Genomic DNA, 24228 nt, shown 5'->3' with positions numbered 1-24228 from the left:
CAAAACTAGATAAGTCCTTGTGAGCAAATGTTGAGACTGGACCGCCAACATGAGCTAACTGTGTGGTCACTTTGCCAAGACAATAAACCAATATAGGTAAATCCTCTGGTCTTGTCAATGTGGTAGTCAAGTCACTCAGGGAAATGGGAGCAGAAACTGGATTGTAGAAGGAAGAAACAAGTACATTATCCAAAGTGTGGGGGCTCAGGATGGAATCTGTAAGACAGGAAGGTGATCGAAGCAGTTCATCAGAGACAATCACTCCACCCCTCAAGCCAGCAGCCTCACTCTTCTTAAAGAGGAAATGGGTCTTCGTCACCCACCACAGCCTGCTCTTTGCAGTCAAGGGTGGAGGTCAGTGACTTTAGGGATGTTCATTTCCTGAGAGAAGGTTAAAGCCCCACCAGGGTTCGGAAGACTTTCAGTATTCTTTAGGAAGCATCTTTCTTCCTTCCGACAGTGCTTTTATACCTGTTTCAAGCTCTTTCCAGTTTGGTCACAGAGAATATCCAACAAGAGAAGAAATCTAATTCAATAAAACCTTACTGAGTGTCTACTGTATTCTGGGCACTGTTTCAGGCATTGGGGATACATGCTTTGGAAGGTGATGGTGAAATGTCAAGAAAGGGAACGCCTGAGTTTTGTTTGTTTTTTCTCATAGAAAATATACATCACCACTCTACAAAAATTAGAAAACATAGGAAAGCATAATAAGAAAATAAAAATGAGCCAGCATTCTGTATATGGTTTTGTATTTTAATATTGTCCGTTACTATTCTTTCTTGAACTAGTATATCTTATTTTTGTTACTTTACATTCTTCCATGTCATTAAAAAACACAAAAGTTACTCCAAATTGGAATGCATGGTATTTCATTGCATGGATATACCAAAATTTTATTAAAAATTTTATAATTAACCATTCTGTTACTTAGGTCAGGCCATGCAGGTTGTGCTAACATTTCTCTATTATAAATTTAGCTGGGATCTGAAGAATGATTAACCAGGCAAAAAGTATAGGGCTGGGGTTAGTCGGGCAAACAAGAGACCTGCGCCTTTTTTAAAACATGAAATAGATTAACTGGAATAGTTCAGTAATATCTAATGATAGATAACACTAACATATCGATAGTAACTAACACTAACACAGCGCTTACAAGAGCCAGTAATATTTAAAGCCTGTTATTCCTATCTTATGTTATATGTTATACATATATGTTATGTTACACATAACATTCATAGATGCTAATGTATTTTATCCTCCTGGGGGGTCCTCTGAGGCAGGTACCATTATCCCCCTTCACACATGAGGAAACTGAAGCACAGAGAGGTAATTAATTTACAGAAGAACACAGAGCTATTACATGTTAGATTTGGAAACTGACATCAAGGAAGTCTGTCTCCTGAGGCACCTGGGTGGCTCAGTGGGTTAAAGCCTCAGCCTTTTCCTCAGGTCATGATCTCAGGGTCCTGGGATCGAGCCCCACATTGGGCTCTCTGCTCAGCAGGGAGCCTGCTTCCTCCTCTCTCTCTGTCTGCCTCTCTGCCTACTTGTGATTGCTCTCTCTGTCAAATAAATAAATAAAATCTTAAAAAAAAAAAAAGGAGGTCTGTCTCCAAAGCGCAAGTAAATCAGAAAAGGGAAATGTGCTTACTATAAATTTATGTTAATAATAAATAAAATTTTTTTTTAAATTATGTTAAAAGCTTAAAAACCAAAGTTCTGTTATTGTGATGTAAAATGTCTTACAGTTTTGCATTCTGCATGTCTTTGAAGAGTAGAATCCATGGGTTTCCCTTGTCCTTAGAAAATTAAGGGAATTTATTATACCATGGCTTTCCTTATTTGTTGTAAATACTCATCTCTGCAGCTATCATGGGATATACCCATGCTTATAGGAATTCACTCTGCCCTGTGATCTCCCAGAAGGAGGAGCCAACACCTCATTCATAGAAAGCAAAGGAGAGGCCTGCACTTTTAAGGAATTACATGTGTTTCACAGGGCTGAGTCTAAGTTTCCAGGAAGTCTGAAAGTGGCAAGAAACAGACCAAGGAGGGAGGCGGGGGTCAGGTCATGGAGGAGAAGCTTCCATTTCATGTTGGAAACCATGCAGGGTATTTGAAATATTTTCAACCGAGAGAGATAGAGACTGATTTGAGTTTTAGTAAAATCACTTTGGATTGCATGCGATGGAACAGACTGAAGAGAGGCAAAACTAGAAGGAAAAACAGTTAAAAGGACACTCTTACAGCAGTAAGAAATGATGAGGCAAGAAATGATGAGGGCCTGACCTAAGACAGTGGTAGTGGGAACAGTGAGAAGTAGACATACTTCATTTCAAATACAGAATAGATGCAAATGAGAGGGAGGGAGGTGTCAAAGGTGAGTCCCAGATTTCTGGCTTGGAATTTTTGTAGGTAGAGATGCCTTTTACTGAGTGGAGAACAGAGAAGGGGGAGCAGGGATGGATCTAATCCAATACCAAAGGGATTCCTTGCTCTATTACATAGGCAATATGGCCAGAGGAGAATGATAAAAAGAATCCAAGATCACAAAGGGCCTTGCTGTAGAAAGAAGGGGCCCCATGAATGAGAAACTGTCTCTCTAGAATGCTAAAAAGAGGTCTCTGGGATATAGTTTCTGCCTACCTGAAAGTGGGGCCACACCTTAAAAATGGGAGCCTCGGCTAGGTCAAACAGGTTGTCATTATCATCAAGGCTGTCCTTGGAGCTCCTGCTGCTGAAGAGAGAGAGAGTTGGGACCAATGCCCAAGACAGTGGGGCCACAGAGCCAGAAGTGGGAAGGAAACCCATCTAGCAGGGCCAGGGCATGGGAAGCAGTGAAGGGGTGAGCTGTGCAGAACAAGGCAGTGACGTTGCAGAACATGAACTGTTCCACCAAAATTCCCTGCACTCATGGCTAGGATGCTCTCTTGGACTGGGATGGGACCTCAAAGAGGCTGGAATGAGCCAGAAAGCCAGGACACAAATGACGCCCCTCCAAACCAAAAGGTCCACCATGCTACTGTAGCTACTTTGTGTCACCACCACGTGAGAGAGTTTGGGTCCTCCACCAAAGATCAAGACCTCGACACCAGGACCCTTCTGATTCTTTCCTTCCTGTTAGTATGTCAGCTCCATAGTGGGACTTTGGGCATAACACACACTGTTGGTCAAATCAGTGATTTATTCATTCCTTCACCAAATATTTATTAAGCTCTACTATGTGTCAAGCATTGTGGTCACCATTGGAGATAACCTGCCAAAGAACAGACAGGGAAACATTAAACTGACCAAAGCCATCTATGTGAGCCTGGGAAAGTCATTTCACCTGGTAACATCAATTTACCACCTAGGAAATTTCTAAGACCTACTCAACCAACTCAATCATCCGAAGACCACCTTATAGTTTTCATTCAACATATGCATACCAAGCACATATTCTGTATACAAATATGTTATTTTCTGATCCAGGAAAAGCACATAGGACAAAGGGCTATTTTCTGATTTGAGGATTAATATGGAAAGACTTACAAATATATAAACACTAAGATAAAATTGAATATTCAGTAAAGCACCTTTATTAGAAGAACAAAAATATAAGGGATATGATCTCAGACAATTCATCATGTTATAATAATTATGTGCTAGCCTTTGGTTTAAATTAACCAATAAGACATGATATGAATTTGGTTTAAAATGAACAGGACATGGTTTCAATTTTTGGAGAGAAAATTGCATAAATAATTCATTACAATGCAATGTGGCTGGTGTGGTAACTACAGGTCCACTATCAGGAAAGAGGTTGATTCAGCAGTTTCCAGTTCCTTCTTCTGGCCCTCCCAACTGATAGCATCCAGCTCTCAGAAACTGAATCACAAGTTTGAAGGGGGTTCCCCAAGAAGTGAATGAGAGTGTGCAGTTCAGGGTATCAGCTGAGGGCTGGGGAAGAGGGGGCGGGCAGAGGAGAAGGCACTGAATATGATTTAGAGTTTCCACTGAAACAAGTGATAGACTCCTTTTTTGGAATTAACGTAACAAGGAAGACACTTAGATGCGAAACCCAGGGTAACTTGCCATTGTCCTTGATCTTGCCTTAGCCTCTCTCAAGACCAGCATTAGTAATCCTAGAGATGGGATGAAAAGAGGGCACATGTATTTTATTTGTTTAAGATTTTATTTATTTATTTGTCAGAGAGAGGGAGAGAGAGAACAGGCAGGGGGAGCAGCAGGCAGAGGGAGAACCAGGTTCCCCACTGAGCAAGGAGCCCAATGTGGGACTTGATCCCAGGACCCTGTGATCACAACCTGAGCCCAAGGCAGACGCTTAACCAACTGAGCCACCCAGGCATCCCGAGCCCATGTGTTTTAAGAGCAGGACCCGTAGGCACAGAGGAAGGAGATAATTCCTAAGGTGTGACCTCACTTTGCTTATGTCTTACTCTCACCATTGTTCTAGCCCCTTCTGGGGGACTTCAAAACCCTCCTGATTTGACCCCAATCTAGTTTCCTTGTCCCTGGTGGCTCCGCCACAATACAGCTACACTAAACTTCTTGCTCCTCCCTCTGAACTTCAACTCCCTCTGAAGTCCACACCTGTGACTGTACCAGCTGGACCTCTTACTGCTACCCCCCCCACCCATTTACATGTGCTTGAATCCTGTGTACCTTCCAAGACCCAAGCAAAGTTCCTTCCTTAATGTGATGTCTTCCCCAGACTGTCCTGAGGGAGGTCATTTCTCCCTCCTCCTGGTGCTGTGAACTTCCATTAATTTTTCTCCTAGGAATCTTGGCACTTTCTGCTAAATGCTATAGTTGCCTGTTTATATACTCTACCTGCTCCTATCAGACTGAGAGCATCTAGAGGACAAAGGCCAACTGTGCATTAGGTTTATTAATTATGTAATAATAGAATAATAAAAGATAGAAAAGAAAAAAACATGTCTATTTGCCTGAAAAGGAGACCTTTTCACACCACTGAAATTATGACTGGAAAAGAATATGAAAACTGCTTTGAATTTGTCATTATTTATGTAAATATCACACAGGTTCTTAAAAGAGTTCAGAGAAATGGAAATCAAAACTTCATGTTAACAAAGACCATTGGACAGAAATTTCAGTATATCAAAAATTTCTTTCAAACTAACAACTTTACAAATGGTAATACTGTAAATGTTTTAGAACAAAATGGGTTCATAAATTGGTAGGCTGACCAGGAAAGTAATACATTCTCACTTTAGGAAAAAAAAATCTAGAAAAAGGGGAAAACAAAAAAATTAATTATCCATAGACCATAGACACAAATATAGCTATTGTTGGTCTTTGTGACATTTATTCCCAATGCTTTTTATGTTTCCCGTTCCTAGTGTTTACATCTATATCCCATATATATACATGGTTATAGTATTTGTCATACATGTGTGGCTACACATACATATACATATTTGTATAATTCTTCATCTTGCACAATTTTTCATCTTATCTTTTTATAAGTGATGTTATGATATATTTACGCCTTTTCACTTCACTCAGTTTAATGAATGAAGCGAACAATCCAGCGTTTACTTTATCCTTCCCTAATAGAGGAGAATTTGGGTTTTCTTGTTTTAGAATCATGAGTGATGCTGCATCAGATGTCTTTATGTTTTTTTTTTAAGATTTTATTTAGTTATTTATTTGACAGACAGAGATCACAAGTAGGCAGAGAGGCAGGCAGAGAGAGAGAGAGGAGGAAGCAGGCTCCCTACTGAGCAGAGAGCCTGATGTGGGGCTCGATCCCAGGACCCTGGAATCATGACCTGAGCCGAAGGCAGAGGCTTTAACCCACTGAGCCACCCAGGCGCCCCAGATGTCTTTATGTTTAAAGATGCCTCTGTGTTCGGGTTTGTTTCTTTAGAACTCGTTCCTAGAAATGCCTTTTCTAGGCTACAGGGTATAAATATTTTTAGGCTCCTGACATCTGAACACCCACATCTCCTGTGCTTTCTGATCCTCATCCAATGTTAACCCAGAGCCTCTAGTCACCCGGTGACTGTCTGACGACAGGACGAGAAATGGAGATGTGATCTCATGCTTCCAGGTCCCCCGGCCAGAATTCCCCAGGTCAGTGCCTTGCATCTGAGGCAGGTGCGTGTGGCACCCTCTGCATCACCCCACTCCCTGCCCTGCAGTGGAGGAAGCACAGAAGTCTCAGCTCTGTGGGAAGGACAGGGCTGGCGAGCTCACGTATAGATCAGTTCTTATGGGAAGAGCCTGCCTAAGAATAGCCTTGGGTCAACACATAGCCCTCTCTTTCTGCTCACGGGGGAAACCATTTCCTCACAAGAAACCAGAAAAAGTCATGAGTTTCGGGCTGAAACTTAGAGCTCAGAGAAGCTATTCTTGGATATCCTGAACCCCTGTGGTCCCCTAGGACCCTGACTTGTGCAATACTCAACGTGACACCACTGTGCTTAAAAATTTCCCTCCACACCCCCGGATTCCATTTCCCCTTCCACCAGGGCTGCTATAAAGAGCAGGGGAGATCTGCTTACACTCCAGAAGGACGGAGGCAGCAGCCAGTGCCCAGACCCACCCCGCGGACAAACAAGCCCACACGCCGTACCCTGCTGAGCAACATGAAGGTTCCCGGGGCTGCCCTCGCCGTCCTCCTCTGCACCATGGCCCTCTGCAGCCAGGTCTTCTCTGCACCATGTGAGTCTCTGTTGTTGTCACAACGGTCTCCACTCCCTGTCCCCATAGTCGGACCACTCCTCTTTCTGTCTCCCAGCCTTGGGAGCCCCCAAGAGAAAAAAGGGAGCTTCTCAAAGGGCTTGAAAACTGTGGCATTTCTCTTCAAGACTTTTACTTTCATCTTATAAAGGAGTCTTAGCTGCCCCAGTCCCCAGATCTGAGAGCTAGGGGGAGGTAGGGGAGTTGGAGTTCCATTCTACAGGTGGCAAAATAGGGACCCTAAGCAAATGAGTTTGTAAGAGGCAAGATCCAAGCCTGGTGACCTCTCAGTGGGGTCATCCTTCCCCTCACTCCCCAGAGGTCTCCCCAGGGCTCTGTCCCTTGGATGTCATAAGAAGGATGTCCAAGGTTTCTCTTTTGCTGGGGCATGCATGACTCCTTGAGCCAGACAAAACTTCCAGAGAGAGAGGAAAAAAGAGCAGTCTGCTTGGATGTTTGGATCACATCAAGAAAGTCTGCCCATGACGAAGAGTCAAGGACAAAGAAGGACACAGACAGAAACCAGAACAGAGACAAGCACACTTCTAGGCAAAGACACCCAGCACTTTCCAGCGACCCTGTCTGCCAGCCCGTACCCAGAGCAATGCTGGCTTCCTCTGAGTCTTCCTCATCCTTTCAGAGATCCAATCTCAGATCTGACGTTTCCTTCTGAACTGTGACTCAGGCTCATTCTCTCTCCTCCTCCAGTTGGTGCGGACACCCCAACCGCCTGCTGCTTCTCCTACGTCTCCAAGCAGATTACACGCAAGTTCATAGTCGACTATTTTGAGACCAGCAGCCAATGCTCCAAGCCTGGTGTTATGTAAGTGCCAGTCTTCCTGCCTGCCTCTGGGGGAGATGGGGAGGGTCTGGAGTTGGGGCAGCACCCGAGGGCACAGACTGGCCAGGGGCGCCATCCTGGAATGGCAAGTAGGACCCAGGTCTCTGAGGTGTGACCTGACCTGGCCAGGGGCTTGAGAAGTCAGGGAGGGTTGGCCCAGCCCAGAGGGGAGGGAGGGAGAAAGGAGGTGGCAGCAGGATCCCTTGGGAGGAGGTGGTGGTGGTGGGACGGTGAGAGGAGGTCTCTAGACCGAGATGGGCAGAGGGTCCAGGGCAGAGAGTGGGGTGAGGGGCTACAGCGGGCCCAGAGTTTGGCTGTTGGATTCCTCAGTAAATAATCCTTCCACCCCTCTCCGCAGTTTCCAGACCAGAAAAGGCCGCCAGCTCTGTGCCGACCCCACTGAGGCCTGGGTCCAGGAGTATGTGACTGACCTGGAGCTGAATGCCTGAGTGTCCCGGAAGCTTTGAGAACCCAGTGACCTCAGTGGGCTGCCTGGGGAGCAAAGGTCCGAGCCTTGGGAACATCCCTACAACCTCCACAGCTACCTCTCCTGCGGGCTGGTTGTTGCCAAACAGCCACACTCTGGGACTCTTTCTAACTTAAATTCCTATTTATTTATACTATTTAATTTTTGTTATTTATGTTCAATGTCACTCTCTGGGACCGTGTGCTCCGAGAGACCCCAAGATACCTTCCTCACTGCCCTCCCCTGCTCCCCTCACTTGCACTGTGATTGGTGACGACTGTGTGACTGTCGTCGTTTATTCTACGCAGAAGTGGCACCCGAGCCACCGGACTGGTGTACGTGTATGGGATGTTTCTGTTCAGTGCTGTGTTCAGCCCTGAGAAATAATAAAGATGGTCTTTTGAAAAGGAAACTGGCATTGAGTTTGGTTTCATTTGTCCGGAAAGCCAGAATCGCTGGTTAAAAGGAACAATGGGCAAAAAACAGGCAGATGTGAAATGGAGGGAAATTGGGATTTCTGGGTCACCGACATCATGAATACTTAATAAATGAAATCGTAACATACATATTTGGGAAAATTCACTATGATGATGGATATTATTAAGAAGAGTATTAGGGCACCTGGTTGGCTCAGTGGGTTAAGCTCTGCCTTCAGCTCAGGTCATGATCCCAGGGTCCCGGGATCGAGCCCCACATCAGGCTCTCTGCTCAGCAGGGAGCCTGCTTCCTCCTCTCTCTGCCTGCCTCTCTGCCTACTTGTGATCTGTCTCTCTGTGTGTCGAGTAAATAAATAAAATCTTTTAAAAAATGAAAAAATTTTAAAAAAGAAGAATATTCATAGTGCATATTAGTCATAAATGAAGCGTTCTTAATAACAATTGCTAACATATTTGAGACCTACTCCAGGCTGAGTGCTTTTTAAGCAGGGTTCATTTGATACTCACAATGAAACAGTACAGTTTAAATACCACTAATATCCTCATGTGATACAAGAGTAAACTCTAGCAGGGCTCAGAGAGGTTAAGCAACTTGGCCAAGAGCATACACCAAGTAAATGGTACAACTGTGTTCCAAAACTAGACTTTGATATAACTACACACTCACTCTTAAACTAGCAAAGTTATATCCCAAACACCATCCAGCTGTTCTCAAATCGTAAGCAATGATTGTTTAAGACACTTATATCAGAGGAGTCTGGGTGGCTCAGTTGGTTAAGCCCCTCTTCGGCTCAGGTCATGATCTCAGGGTCCTGGGATTGAGTCCCATGTGGAGTTCTTTGCTCAGTGGGAGTCTGCTTCTTCTTGCTCTGCCCCTGCTCTCTCTTGCTCGCTCTCTCTCAAATAAATAAAATCTTAAAAAAAAAAAAAAGATACTCATATCAGAATCTTCAAGTGTGGACCTGGGAATTGATAGTTCTACAGACCTCATCATATGTTCCCCAGGCACCTTGATAGCTGAGAACCATGGAAATAGCATGACTCCCCACTCCTTTCCAAATTCAGTGCTTTTCCGTACAGAGGAACAGGGATATCTTACCTTATTTCTGAAGAATCCGTGCTCCACAAAGTAAATGTCTAACATTACAGGAGGAAAAGACAACCAGCCCACATGTGGGGCGTGTAGGTTTATACTCCAAGCCTGTTTCTGGGTTAACTGTGAAAGCTGAGCTAGTTAATAGGTGGGTTGCCAGTCACAGTTTTAACAATAAGGAATGTACACTAAGCCAGAGTCCTTTCTGCAGAAGACAAGTTCAAAAGACTGGTGGAAAAACTGAACGTATTCATTTTTGTGAGCCATGATTATTTCATTCAACTTAGAATAATCTAATTATTTTATCCAAAATTGGTGCAGAATTGTATTGCTCAAACTCCTTAGCGTGTAATTAAAAGCTGCTATGAAGCAAAACATTAAAAGGCCCGTAATATTGGACCTAGATAGCATGTGCCCTGATTCCACATCTAGGAATGTATCTTGCAGCAGCCCTACTAAAGGACAGGAATATGTACGCACAAGGATATTCTTTGTAGCACGTTCTGTGAACAGCAAGTTAATGGAAACAACCATCAGCAAAGGACTAAGTCAGCAGAGGACTGAGATGCCTGTCCATGGAAAATTCTGCAATCAGTAAAAAGAAAAACACATGCACATATCTATGAAAAGTACGCATCATATTATGTGCAAAGGTTGCATGTGCTTACATCTAATATAGTCAGTCATTGCTACTCTACTCGCATGATACAGAATGTATGTATAGAATAATATTCCTTTTGGTTTATATATATTGATTTTGGTTTATATATATTGGTTTTGGTTTATATATATTTATATATGTATGTATAGAATAATGTTCCTTTTGGTTTATATATATTGGTTTTGGTTTATATATATTTATATATTTATATTTATAATTTATATTTATATATAATTATATATAATATATTATATATCATATATATTTTATATATATAATATCATTTTTGTGAGCCATGATTATTTCATTCAGCTTAGAATAATCTAATTTTTATCCAAAATTGGATATAATATATATTTTTTATCCAAAATATATATAATATATATTATGTAATATATTATATATTTATATTTATATATTTATATTTATATTATTATATATAATATTAAATATATAAATATATGTTAATATTAAGTATATATTATATATTTATTTTTATTTTTATATATTTATATATTTATTTATATGTGTATATATATATATATATATATATATATATACATATAAATTCACAAGGGCAAACATTTGGCAAAGATACATGTCAAGTAGCTAGCTGTGGTTTCTTAGAGGAAATGAATATTATTATTTATTTTTTAGTAATGGACACTCCACCTTTTTATTTTCTGCACTTCTCTTTTATTTAGTCTTTAACAAGGGTGCATCATTCTCTCATGTGACCCTATGCTTTGATGGGTGATCCTCCATCCATTGGAATAACTCTCTAGTGATCCTGAGTTGACACAGAAGATAGAGCTTGCCATGGCCAGTCCTAACAGTCTTGATGCCATCATGGCTTTCATATAGAGAGGGTAATGTGACAAACAAGTCATTTGCCAGAGACTTCCATATCTCTCTCTCTCTCACACACACACACACACACACACACAAACACACACACACTCACCTCCTCTCAGGCAACATTTTACAATCCCCTTCCACTCCGAGGAGCCCCATTCCCCAAACACCATTACCCCCCATGCCCATGATAAGTGTGTAGACACCACCAGGAGAATGGGAGGAATAGTTGTTGTTCCCAAAGAAGCAATGGAACGGTCACCATTTCTTCTCTGTTGGTGTCCAGCCTCTTGAGACAAAAAAAAAAAAAAAAAAAATCTGCTTATTTACAGTGAATGATTTCTCAAGGTCCAGTGACCCAGAGCCAAAGGAGAAGCTTAACCAGGTGCAGCCTTCCCTAAACACAAGCATTGTGAACAGCGTAAACAGAAAAAGGACTCCTGTGCTGGAAAGGGGAGAATGGCAATAGCATTGCTAATCAGCTTGTGGGGCACTGCAGAGTCCGAGACATGGCTGAGACCCTTGGTCAGCCTCTCTGCTGGACCTCCCTGGGGAATGTCCTCCCCGGACTCCTCTGAATATGAATGGGGAGGAGCCCTTCTCTGGGGGCTGCCCACTCCTGTCCACGTGAGCTAGGAGCCTGGGCTTTGCCTTCGGTGTTGAGCAATCAACGGCCATTTCTGGCTGGTCTTGTGGTTTCTTCAGCAATTAACACCCTTCTAATGATAGGTTTCTCATCTCTCTGCTTCTGATCAATTCCATGCGTCATCTAAAAGCAGAGAACAGAAAACTTGTCCAGTCGTATACTTTGCGTATTACTGGGGGGGTGGGAATGCCAGCACCCCAGCACAGCCCTCAGTCCCACAGCCACCCCTACACCTCTACGTCAGCATCGCCCCTGCAGAGGTGTGGCAATGTGGGGAAATGATGAATAACTGATAACTCTCCCCAAGCCACGTCCTCCCTGCACCTTCACACAGAGCTGACTGTCCTTGTTAGAGATAAACATTTCATCGGAGAAGGTGGGGAGTGAGGGTGAGGGGTGCAGTTAGACCCCCGCTTTCTCCCCTGTGTAGTTCCCCACCTCCCTGCCTCTGCTTACACTAACTTTAGCTTCAAGGAGAAAATTCTGCATTTGCAGCCCTTAGAGACTGCAAAGGTCTGGCTCTCAGCTGGCGGGTTGGAAAAGCCTTTCTTAGCAAAGATGAGTTGTTTCCTTTTCCAATTTCAGATAAGGCCATTTCCAAGTAGTCTAAACTCTCCTAGAGGACCTCACTGATGGATGCAAGAAGTAGCTTTTCTATTCCAAAATTTAGACTCTTCCCTATCAAATTCCTCAGTGTTGCAGACTTAGCACTTGGCACAGGGCCTTTAGCACCAAGAGACAGTAGGGCCCAGTCCAGCCATGTTAGCTTGGTTCTCGAGAGGCAGTCTCCAGACAGCATGAGTACCACCTGGAAACATAGTAAAAATGCAAATCCTAAGCACCCCCTTCTCTTCCTTTTAGGGGGTGGAGCCCAGCCATCTGTTTTCACAAGGTTCCAGGTAATACTGATGCACACAAAGTTTAAATACCACTGCATTTAATGAGGTCCTTGGCAAACTTCCTCCTACTTCTTCAGGTCAGCCGATCCCACGCTTCAGTTGGGGGCTGTTACTATTCACAGACCCTCTACCTCCGCCCAGATGTAGGTCTCTGCATTTCTCAGGATGCTGGTGGTTTGGGGGGAGTGGCGGGGGTGGGGGGCGGAAACAAACAAACTAACCTAACTCAGAGATGCTTGAATAAATGAGCCTTGTAGCAACATGGATGGGACTGGAAGAGATTATGCTGAGTGAAATAAGTCAAGCAGAGAGAGTCAATTATCATATAGTTTCACTTATTTGTGGAGCATAACAAATAACATGGAGGACATGGGGAGATGGAGAGAAGGGAGTTGAGGGAAATTGGAAGGGGAGGTGAACCATGAGAGACTATGGACTCTGAAAAACAACCTGAGGGTTTCGAGGGGGGGGTGGGAGGTTGGGGGAGCCAGGTGGTGGGTATTAGGGAGGGCACGGATTGCATTGAGCACTGGGTGTGGTACAAAAACAAAGAATACTGTTACACTGAAAAGATATAAAATAAATAATTTTTTTTTAAAAAACTGAGCCTTGTGGACCCAAGGCTGAAGGGTACTGGCTCCAGGGAAGGCTGCATGTGGCAGCCCCATGGCAACCCCCGAGTCCTGTTTTCTTCCCTGACTTCGGTCCATGCCAGAGCCCCAGGATGGCTGCTGGCACCTTCCAGAGTCACATGAATCCTTGCTCGCTGTCTGCAGGCAGAGAGCCTGTGTCCCCGTTGAAGAAAATCACTAGGTTCTTTTGGATTTGACTGACCCCTAAGTCAGAAACCCAATTCCTAACCAGTCACTGTGGCTTTAGGGATGCATTCCATGGATTTGCTTAAGCCAATCATGGAGCATACCTGGATCTGTGATAGATGAATGTCACATAATCTTAAAGCCTGAGAATTATGGGGAAGAGAGGCTTCCCAAGGGAAATGTGGGTTTCTGGTACCAGGAGGGATGCCGGTCAGCAAAACACATGTTCGCTGTAATATGTTTGTCCTTTTCCAGTGGACTTTTTTTCCTACTATCTGAAAAGCACTAATTCTTTGTAGGTGATAAATGCTCCATCTCCTTTGCTCTCTGGGTTAGAAATTGTTAGTCTTCCATCTCCCTGAATTACTTTATTTTTAGGAACACGCTGACTTGTATACTTCCTGTTGCCTTATAAATGACAATGACTCAAATTTGAGGCTAAAGAGACATAAAGCTATTCATGGTGTTAAACCAACTGCCAAAAACTGAGGTTGCATGTCCACCCCAGGACATGCCAAGTGGGGTAGGACACAAGCGCCGTGGACCCTGAAGCAGAAGACTGGGGACAGGGTAAAAAGCGGACACCCAGAACAATGAACCAACATTACAGAACTTGCCATAGTGAAGAAAATAGGAGAGTCCTTTAATGTTGGATGGACAAAGACATAGATAACAGAGGACACCTCATACTTACTTCTTCTATTCCCCTTCCTTTCGGGGAACAGTATTTGTGAAAAAATATCATATGAAATTGACCACATCCCAACACATGGAGTGGGTCCTGATTAAGATAAGGCAATTTGCATTTTGGGTTTTCCTTTTAACTTATCAAAACATAAACATTTTCCATGACATTGCATTATTTGTAAAGCCTCCCAAATAGCAACTTGAGTGAAGATACCATATTTTTTTCATTATTTTCTTACTGTAAGTAATTTAAATTGGGTAAGTTTAAATTGCTATTAATATGCCAGAGACATTTTTTTTTCATATTTGAATTCATCTACATAGGAAATAGATTCCTAGTCATGGATTATCAAGGTCAAAGGCAAAGGTAATTTAAAGTTCTTTATGTGCGTTAGTGCCCATATCCAACATGTCTTTATGCCGTCTGCCTTGTACATTTGGGCCCTTGATGCATCTCTAGAATGAGCGGTGTCTGAAAGGCTGCCTGCACGCTCAGTCCCTCCTGAAGCCCAGTCTTTGCTAATACAACTCTGTCCACCTGGGTGCGATTTAAACTGGGTATGCTGGCCAGGACTCATGGCATCATTGCATGTCATGTCTATTAGTAAGAACAGCTATGGAATCATAAAGAAATTTTGGTTCTGCTGGGGGAAACTATGACTACATAGCTCTAATGAGAAGGACCCAGCTAAGTGTGGTCCCGGGATGACACCAACATCTCACCTCCTCTCGCTGGGGAAACCACTTCCCCATAAACAGCCCTAGTCAATTGAGCACTTGAACCATTCTTGCAAATACCCCATGCCTTGTGGTTACCCAAGACCCCTCTTGTATTTACAAGTCAACAAGGAGTCACTGTACTTCCTCTCTCATCACCCTAAGTTTCCATCTCCCCAAGGTCCAGAGCATACCTGAAAAAAAAATAGGGGACCCCAGAAGAAGGCTGGCAAGAGCGAGTCTCATTCTGGCCCACCCTCTTGGGTCCCCACTATCCTCCTCACCATGGTTCTCTGTTCCCAGGCTGCCTTTCATGCGTCTCCTGCTGCCATTTCCTGTTGTTTTCTTGCTCTCTGTGGGGTCAGACCACAATGCCAAGGTCCTATGGGTACCCAATGAAATAGAGGGCTTCCCAAGGGCTTTTCAAAATGCCCTGCATTACCTGTTAAGGTGGCTATTCTTTCCGAAGGAGTTTTAGCATTCTAGTCTATGTACCTGGAGGGCAGGGTGGGGACTTGTCTTACTTTGGGAAGGGGGACACTGAGTTGGTTTTCAACAGGGGCAGAATCCAGCTTCAACAGCTTCCCAGGGATCAACCGAGTAATAAATTCACCCCAGTGCCAACTTACAGGTGATTTACAGAGAAAATCTCTCCTTTTCCCCCAATAGAACTAGAAAAAGCACCAGACTGTTCCATCAGCTGCATTTCCTGCAGAGAGGAAATAGAGACCAAACTCAAGACTAGAGCAAAAGCCTGAGATAGAGGAAGTGGTCTGTCCAAGATGGCGCCATAGGAAAATCCTGACCTCCACTCCTCCCCCAGATACACTGAGCCCACAGTGACATGGGGAACAATTTGCTCTGGAAAAGACTGGAAAACTAGTGGAGCACCACCCCCATGGAGGTAGGTTAGAAGACAGAGCAACGGCCTCACAATAACTCCCCCCATCTCCCTCCCGCTCGCACACTGTGATGCTCAGTCAGGAGCTTCTCCCTGAGGAGCCAAGGGACCCTACCCCACAAGAGACACCCCAACTGTTAAGAACTGCACCTGAGAGACAAGCCCCAGACACCTGGCTTTGAAAACCAACGGGGTTCAAGTCCCCGAGACCCAAAGCCCTGAGAGAACTGGGAAATCTGGAGAAGCGCCCAGACTGCAGGGCCTGTTGGGATTCTCTCCTGGACAGAGGGCCTTTCTTGTGCTCCACAGCAGCAGTATCTCTGGGAAGGGACCTTTCACACATCTGGCGCCCCAGTTTTTGTGGTGCATTTCTGGGTCCGAGGGAACTGTAAGATCAGGAGAGCAGCCTACCGCTCCAGGGTACTGCACAAGCAGCGGCTGACACACAAGCCCTCTCCCCAGGGAAGGCCTGTTTCCTGGCCCTGGCTTCCCACCAGCCTGAACCTGGAGGCTGACTGAGATCTTCTCCCTCAGGACGCTGACAGGTCTTGGCCCACCCTTGACAACCAGGAGCTATCAAAAATAGAACAGGTTGCTTGGACAATCACCAGGGTTCAAGAGATACAGAGAGTTGGGAGTGAAGTTGAACTCCAAGGTTCTCCCTCAGAGCTGGTAGGGGTAGCTGTTTTATCCAGTATGTAGAAACACGGAGTCAAGCAGAGTGAGGAGACAGAGGAACATGTCCCAAATGAAAGAACAAGATAAAAGCTTAGGGAAAAAATTAGAGCTAGAAGATTCTTGCTATTGAACAATGCTATCTCTATCTTCTTTCTTCTAATTCTATCACTGGGCAGAAGGAGCTGATGAAAAATGACTCCAGCTCAGGCTGCCCCTTTCCTTGGAGTACACAAAGGCCTCCAAGGATCTGCTGCTTTTTCTATGTCCTCCTGGCAGAGCCCTAGCAACATGGTAGATGGCTATTATGAGACCAGCAGCCAGAGCTGGTCCTCTTGCCCATCTCTGGGGAGAGGCAGGACATGCAAAAATGGAGCCAGCAGGACTCTGTGTAGGGAACAGCCTACAAAGGCAACCGAGGTGGATGAGAGCCATTCTAGGAAACCCAGAGCTTTGAGTGGCAGGACACAAGGAGAGGCCATGGGGGTGTTCTCTAACCTGGCCTGGGGCTTGGGAGCCAGGGGAGAGCTGCTCCAGGCAGAGGGGAGATTTCCTGAGGAGGACCCTCCCCCCAAAAGTCACTGAGAAAAGGTCTAGGAGTCTGAGGTTGGAGAAACAGTCCCAAGGAAGGAGGCAGACTCTGAGCTTCCCAAGACAAAGAGGATTCAGTGGGAGTAATGTGGGACCGGGAATTCTCCTGCTAATTCCTCAATTTTTATAATTCCATCCTTCTTCACAGCTTCCCAACCAAAGAGGCCATGAGGTCTGTGTCAGCCCTACCAAGTCCTGGAGCCAAGGACATCATTGACCGTGGAGCTGAATCCCTGAGTGGCCTGGAAGCAATAAAAAACTAGATACATCTGTGGCCAGATGAGGGAGCAGGGACCTGAGCCCCGGGTAGAATGTTCCTTCAACTCCTGAAGCTACCTGTGCTAGGTGCTGGTTATCAAGCTACTACACTCTGGGCCTCTTTCTGGATGTAAACGTAATCTTCCTTAGACTCATCTGTGTAATGTATTTCCACGCGCTCTTGACTGCCTGCAGGGAGAGCTCCTACAACTCTCTCTTCAACACGCCCCGGTGCCCGTCCAATCACACAGTGGTTGACACAAGTGTGTAGGTGCTTATGCTTAGCATTTTCTAGGGGGAAATCATTTCAAAACCATCAACCAACAAATATTTATAGAATGTTATTTGCCACTTCTGTGTTCAGCTGCATGAAATAATGGAATTTCTCAAAACCAAACCAGTCTTTTGGGTGCTTCTATGGGTTTTTTTTTATGATGAAGTCAGGATCTCCAGTTGGAAAACATTATGTGTGGGGGGGGGGAGCTAAGGGGCAAAGAGTAAAAAAATCTGAAGAGGGGAAGTCCACAGAAAGGAAATGACGGTAATACCTGTCTCTACACATTCCTGAGAGCTAAAACACAAAGCATTAGCTTAGAAAACAGTGATGATGAAATACTATGTACCTAGCATAGAGTGTACATGCATTAACTATATTCATTCTTTGTATATATTCATTTAAATTTACTTTTCTCATGAATCAAATTTTCCTAAAAATTATACATTGTCCTTTCAATCCTAATAATTTCACCAAGGTTTCCATTTGGCAGAAGAGGAAATGTTGGCTCAGAAAGGTGAAACAATTTGCCTGTGGTCAGGCAGCTAATAAATAATATAACGAAGATGTAAGCCTATGCCAGCATTTCTCAGAGCATTCCAGAACCACAAGGGATGATTGTTTAAAATGCTGGCAACAGAATTTCTTGGGTTTGGATCTGGAGATCCAAACCCTCAAGTGATTTACATGCACACAGAAGACCAAAAACCAGTGACTTCAGCAATAAGGACTTATCACTCGTTTCTTAATAAAGTGCATACAGCAATAGACATCTTGCCTGGATATTAGTTTCCTAGAATCCATGCTCCACAAAAGCAGTGGCTAACATAAGAGAAGAAAAAAATAATCAGCCACTATATGCAATGAGACTTCTGTTGTGAATGCCAAATTATTTATCAGACTGATTACTGAGATCACGGTTCGCAAGCTATAGTTCTCAGAACAAATCCATTATGATGCAGTCTCTGTAAATAAAGTTTCATTCTGTTACATAGTGTCCGGGGCTGCCTTCCCTGTGGCAGACTTGGTAGCTGCAGCGGGGCTTGTATGTTTACAAAGCCAAAAACATTTACTATCTGACCCTTTATAGAAAAATTTGCTTAAACCTGGCCTAGGTCATGTTTTTAAGTATAAGGAAGGTAGACTTAGGTTGTTTGTTGTAAAATTCAAGAGGGGGAAATTCAACATACTTATGAGAAATGCAAATGTTTATTCAATTTTTGATAAGGTATACTTCTTTTTGTTTTAAACTATTTTTTAGTATCAAAAGTGGAATTTTGATCAGGTTTGTAGAGAGCAATAACCAGTCCCTATTGAAATGTTAAATGTACATCCTCTTCAATCCAGCTATCTTCATGCTAGGAATCCGGTGGTAAACTCAGTCCATATAGTGGGAACACAGCTGCCTCCCAATACTCCTTTCTCTCCCCTATCCCCTTGCCTCCTCTCTCTCTCTTTCTGTGTATATCTGTCTGTCTCACTCTCTGTCTCTCTCAGATCCTCTATCCTCTGTCTCTCTCAGATCCTCTATCTACATAGTTCCCTGATGAACAATATTATTTGCTAACTCTCAGGGGAGAGTAATAGAGAGAGAGAGAGAGAGAGAGAGGAAAGAGAGGCCAACCTAGTGGGCTCCACCTTTGTGAAGGTAAGTCATCACCTCTCCTCCTCTTGAAGCCCAATGAAGGGGTCTCAAGAGGGTAATTTGTAAATCCTGGAAGGTGCCTACTAGCAAAGTGACTCACTTTACAGTGGGGTGTCCTAGGATGAACTCTCATATTGAAGGGAAATCTGAAATTCAGAAGGAACCATGGTTTTTCATCATACTTGAGGACTAAGGATGCAAAGCTTTGGATCAAGCTTTGCTTGAAGCTAATCAACTTCTTGAAGCTTCACTTCTGTGAGCTAACAGGTTCCCTTTATCCCTTAAGTCCGCTTGAGTCAGCTTTTCTGGTACTACAACTCAAAGTATCCCTAACTGCAGTGCCGTAAGTACCACACCCCGCAGAGTGGAACCGGCTGAGGGCAGAAGCCGAGGCCAGTCAGTGAGGACGCCTCCTCCTAGTCTAACAGTCGGTTCCCTCCCTGGCCTGTTCTGTATTCTTACTAAGGCCATCTGCCTAGCAAGGTTGCATCAAAAAGGAAAATTCAGGATGTTGGAGACTAATTCTTGCACAAATCATTAGGGCTCACTTTGAAATTGGCTTGTCTGATAGCAGAGAGGGGGAAAAATAGTTTCTTTAAGAGAAGCCCTCTTGAATTTGAGAGGCAGGGTTAGGGGTCATGGGGAGTAGGGAAGGAAAAAATGAAACAAGATGGGATTGGGAGGGAGACAAACCATAACACACTCTTAATCTCAGGAAACAAACTGAGGGTTGCTGGGGGGAGGGAGGGAGGGAGGGAGAGGGTGGTTGGGTGATGGACATTGGGGAGGGTATGTGCTCCGGTGAGTGCTGTGAAGTGTGTAAGACTGATGATTCACAGACCTATACCCCTGGGGCAAATAATACATTTTATGTTAATAAAAATAATTTTTTTAAAAGGGGAAGCCCTCTTTTTCTTGCTGCCTGCACACCAAGCTGGTTTGCACAGCAGTGACCTAGAGCTTGCTGACGGGAAAAGCAGACCTCTCCTCGGCAAGATGATGTTAGTATGAACAGAAATGGGAAGATGGGAGACGAGGAAGGATGAAAAAGTGGAGTCCAGAAACAGCCGTATCCACCCTCTCTGCAGATACCCTCCTTTCAAACATTTATCTTGTGGACAAAATGAGCAGTCCCGCACTTACATCACAGCTGGGATGCCACCAGAAGCAAGGAGCGGATTCCCGTGACCCCAGCGCCCATGGCATCATTTCAGCAGGGCATTGTGGGGACAGCAGTCAGTGGCCTGGGAGATGGGGTGTGGCAGTGAAAGGGGGAACCAGGGGGACCAGCCCCACCAGCGCTCGTGCACTGAGAGAGAGGCCTTCTGAATCCACTTCTAGAAGTGATGTTAGCTGGCAGCTAGCTAACAGCTAGCAGATTTTCTGCTTCTAATTAACCACCCAATGGAAGTAACCAAAAACAGCTCAGAAGTCTTAAGAATAAGAAAGGAGCGGCATTGCCTCTGAAACCCCAAAGCTGGCTGAAACAGGCTCTGATGACACCCGGCAGTGGTTTTCAAACTGCCTGTGCTTTTCATCACCTTGGGAGTTTCACAATCACTGACGCCCAGTCCCCACCTAACTAAACCCGAACTAAATGCATAACTTTGGAGGTGAGGTCCTGGCACTGGAGTTTCTAAAAACTTTCAGAAGGGATTCTAACATGAATTCAAGGTTGGAAAGCAACTCTTTAGGTACCCACTCCAACAGGAAATAGCCAGCCTCTACAAAAGTCTTCACCCTAAGTGGAATTCCCAGATAAAAGACAGGATTCCCAGTTAAATTTGAATTTCGGACACACAGTAAATGATTTTTTATGAGTATATCCCAAATATTGCCTGGGACATACTTATACTAAAACATCATTCATTCTGTATTTTAATTTGCTAACTCTGGCCACTGCAGCCTCGAAGCCTCAACTTAGATATGGCTTTGGAGAACATTCTCCCAGAAAGCAGAGCATAGAACACCTGAGAAGCTGACCAGGGCCGTCGGCCTCCTGGTAGACGGGGAGTCTCTGCTAGGTCGCAGGCAGGTTTGCTAGACCGTTGCTAACAGAAGCATCCAAGCTCCCAGCATTTGCTAGACGCTCAACAAATATTAGCCATTGTTCTGAAGAAAGCTTCGCTTAGGAAAATGAAGGTGTGTGCATAAATACGCATTCACAGTATGTTTCATCATCTCAGTAGTCATTTAAGGAGAAAGATGTCCTAGATCGTATCGATTATGACTTAGTGATAAAACAATGTGTCAGTTTCAGCTTTCTAGGAAAGCATCTCCAGCGAGGATCTGGCACCCCTGTGCTAGCCCTCTGTCCCTTTCTGGTGGTTTCTGCCCCTCTTCAGATGTCTCTACTCTTCCCCCAGTATCCCTCTCAGCCTGTGGTTCTGATCAGTTGGGAAGACAAAATCAATGGAGTCATCCCAAGGAAAAGGCTGCTTTACCTTTTATATAAGAGTCTTCAGTATTTTTTAAGGGATTTTATTTATTTGACAGGGAAAGAGAGACAGCCAGAGAGGGAACACAAGCAAGGGAAGTGGGAGAGGGAGAAGCCGGCTCCTGATGAGGGGCTCCATCCCAGGACCCCGGAATCATGACCTGAGCCAAAGGCAGACGCTTTAATGACGGAGCCACCCAGGCGCCCCCCTTCAATATTTTGAAACGCAGTGCTGGGCCAACCATCCCGTGAGCATTTGTTGTTTGAGATCTATGATAGAGCTGCTCCAAGAGAGAGCTCATCCTGCTGAGCGATCCATATAGTGAATATGAGGAGAAACTGAAGGGGGGCGGGTGAAGAGAATGTCATGAGAAGTCAGAGAAAATATCTATTACATCACACAATTCAACAATGGAAATAAGTTACAAAAGTTAAATAAGATACATAAACGAAAATTAAAGTAAAAGAGGGCTGCAAAGTGTGGCCGGGGGTGGGGGGTGAGACCCGTAGAGGAGGTGCCCTCCAGAGTTCCAAGGTCATTGCCCTGGGCAGGTGCCAGTCTTCACACAGATGGAACACCTTCCTTGTAGCTTCCAGGCCACTCAGGCATTCAGCTCCATGTCGCTGATGTACTCCTGGACCCAGGCCTCCCTCGGGTGGGCACAGATCTGCCGGCCTCTTTTGGTTTGGAAACTGTGGAGAGGCATGGAAGGATTACACACTAAGGAATGTAGCAGGGGAATCCTAGGCCCACTGTGACCCCTCCTTCCTTCTCTGCCTCAGATCTCTCAGGTCCTGTCCACAGGCTCATAAAATGTACTCTCCATGTTGGGGTTCATGACCTCCTCTGGGTCTCATACGGGGGTCCACTCAGAAAGCCAACTTCCTGCTGTCACCTTAACACAGGGGCAATTCCTTCAGGGCTCCCCACAGGCATCAGACCCGGTCAGAGACATGGCAGTGGCCTCCCCTGGTGTTCTGTGCTCCAATGGTCTCAGAAGGCTGAGTCCTCCAAGGAGTTGGGGGGGCTCATCTCAGCCCTCCCATTGCCCTCCCCAGGAAGATTGGGCCTTACATGACACCGGGCTTGGAGCACTGGCTGCTGGTCTCATAATAGTTGGCCACAAATTTCCGAGGAATCTGCCGAGAGATATAGAAGAAGCAGCAGGAGGTCGGGGTGTCAGCACCAACTGAGAGAAACAGGACAGAAAGATCCTAAGTGACTCTTCAGAAGATTGGGCGAGCCAACCACTCCCCCAGGGTCAGGAAGAACTGGAAGGAGACAGCCCTGCACAGGCATGGGGATGTGCAGACAAAGAGACCCAGAAGGAAGCTGGCATTTCTTCTTTTCCTTGACATTTTTATATTCTGTGTCTCTTTCCATGTTTGTCATTCTCTCTCTATTTTGGTATGGAGTCTCTGTGTCTCTCCACCACAACTTCAGCTTTCTGAACAAACTACTCCCTTTCTGTCTCTCGCGGGGCAGTGCCATCTGGAATTCACAAGGAGAGCAAAGGCCACAGCCTTGGGAGTCATCTGGCCACAGGTTTCACCTGTTGTCCGAGATCCCAGTTGGGCGTCCATTTTTCCATCCTTAAAATGGGACTTCCTCCCACTCTCTCCCAGAGCTGGATAACAGAATGGCTAAAACACTATGGGAAAGACACTCCTCCTCAGGAAACAGCCTCTGACAGCTCTCTGAAGTTCTCTACTCAGAGGGGCTCAGGCACAAGACTTGGGCACTGGGGTCCAAGCCGTGGCCAGGGAGTGGAAGGATAGGGCAAAAGGAGGCAGGGAGGACAGACTCACAAAAGGAAGATGAGGTCTGGGAACAGAGTGCCGTGGTGAGAAGCAGGACGGCCAGGCCAGCTGCAGGGACCTCCATGGCGCTGGGTAGCAGAGGGTGTGAGCTCGAGCAGTAGCCACGTGGAGCTGGGACTGGAGACCCACAGCTGCTGCCTCCTTCTGGGGTCTAAACCATGTCCCGTCTTTATAGACAGCCTCGGAGCGTTAGAAGACAGAAAGTTGAGGAAACCAAGGGGGGATATTTAAAACCATTGGTGTTGGTGTCGTGCTGTGAGTCACATAAGGTGGGAGAGCTCTGGGTCACCACCGAAGTTCAGGCTATTTGCAACCATGGTTCAGTTGCCTACCTGAGGGGGAAATGGTTTCTATAGTGAGAGGAGGTGAGATGCTGGTGTGACCTGGTTAGCAGATCAGGAGATGAAGCCATTTCTGCTACAGAGCCTGTGCTCTGTGCCCCAGCTGTTCAGATGGCCTCTAGGTGACCCAGAGGATAATGCCATGGAGTCTGGGGGACCACACCCCAGACGGAGACAGCAGAACTAGGGAAGCCTCAGCTCTTCAACGGGCAAGACGGAGGCTGACCTTTCAGACTTCAGCTCCATCGCCAAACCCGCACGGGTCTCTGCAGTGCGCCCAGAGTGTCAGTGCCTGGCAATGAGCACTTCTGATTGCAATGTCAGCTTCGGATTGCCAAGGCATCATTTGAAAGACATACTGCCAGCAAGGCCTGGAGAGAAAGAGCCAGGCTGTCCCGCCTATAAATTTCCCCTTTGAGAAAAGCCCGAGTAACCGATACAGCTGGTCACTTGA

General features: G+C 45.2%; 2 protein-coding genes across 2 annotated transcripts; one reads left to right on the top strand and one right to left on the bottom strand.

Annotated features, from left to right (window-relative positions):
* The first annotated feature begins 6487 nt into the window (after positions 1–6487).
* Positions 6488–8430, top strand: LOC111151630 (C-C motif chemokine 3). The gene is made up of 3 exons (XM_022509742.1): positions 6488–6693; positions 7420–7534; positions 7911–8430. Exons 1-3 carry the CDS (start codon positions 6618–6620, stop codon positions 7999–8001), a joined length of 282 nt encoding a protein of 93 aa, XP_022365450.1. The 5' UTR covers positions 6488–6617; the 3' UTR covers positions 8002–8430.
* A 13784-nt stretch (positions 8431–22214) lies between these two features.
* LOC111151681 (C-C motif chemokine 3-like) lies at positions 22215–23497 on the bottom strand. The gene is made up of 3 exons (XM_022509816.1): positions 23422–23497; positions 22688–22802; positions 22215–22305 (listed from the first exon to the last, which is right to left on the bottom strand). The coding sequence occupies exons 1-3, from the start codon at positions 23495–23497 to the stop codon at positions 22215–22217; spliced, it is 282 nt and encodes a 93-aa protein (XP_022365524.1).
* Positions 23498–24228: the final 731 nt, after the last annotated feature.

Source organism: Enhydra lutris, unplaced genomic scaffold (assembly GCF_002288905.1).
Source record: "Enhydra lutris kenyoni isolate GAN:26980312 unplaced genomic scaffold, ASM228890v2 scaffoldscaffold26, whole genome shotgun sequence".
NCBI lineage: Eukaryota > Metazoa > Chordata > Mammalia > Carnivora > Mustelidae > Enhydra > Enhydra lutris.
This window is presented reverse-complemented; position numbering and strand designations above follow the sequence as displayed.

Bases quoted from the DNA above. Each gene is read 5' to 3' on its own strand.
- LOC111151630 (XM_022509742.1), top strand. From the start codon at position 6,618: ATGAAGGTTCCCGGGGCTGCCCTCGCCGTCCTCCTCTGCACCATGGCC. The intron at 6,694-7,419 runs GTGAGTCTCTGT...CTCCTCCTCCAG, and splicing joins CCAGGTCTTCTCTGCACCAT to TTGGTGCGGACACCCCAACC. The intron at 7,535-7,910 runs GTAAGTGCCAGT...CCCTCTCCGCAG, and splicing joins TGCTCCAAGCCTGGTGTTAT to TTTCCAGACCAGAAAAGGCC.
- LOC111151681 (XM_022509816.1), bottom strand. From the start codon at position 23,497: ATGGAGGTCCCTGCAGCTGGCCTGGCCGTCCTGCTTCTCACCACGGCA. The intron at 22,803-23,421 runs GTGAGTCTGTCC...TGTTTCTCTCAG, and splicing joins CCAGACCTCATCTTCCTTTT to TTGGTGCTGACACCCCGACC. The intron at 22,306-22,687 runs GTAAGGCCCAAT...GCCTCTCCACAG, and splicing joins TGCTCCAAGCCCGGTGTCAT to TTTCCAAACCAAAAGAGGCC.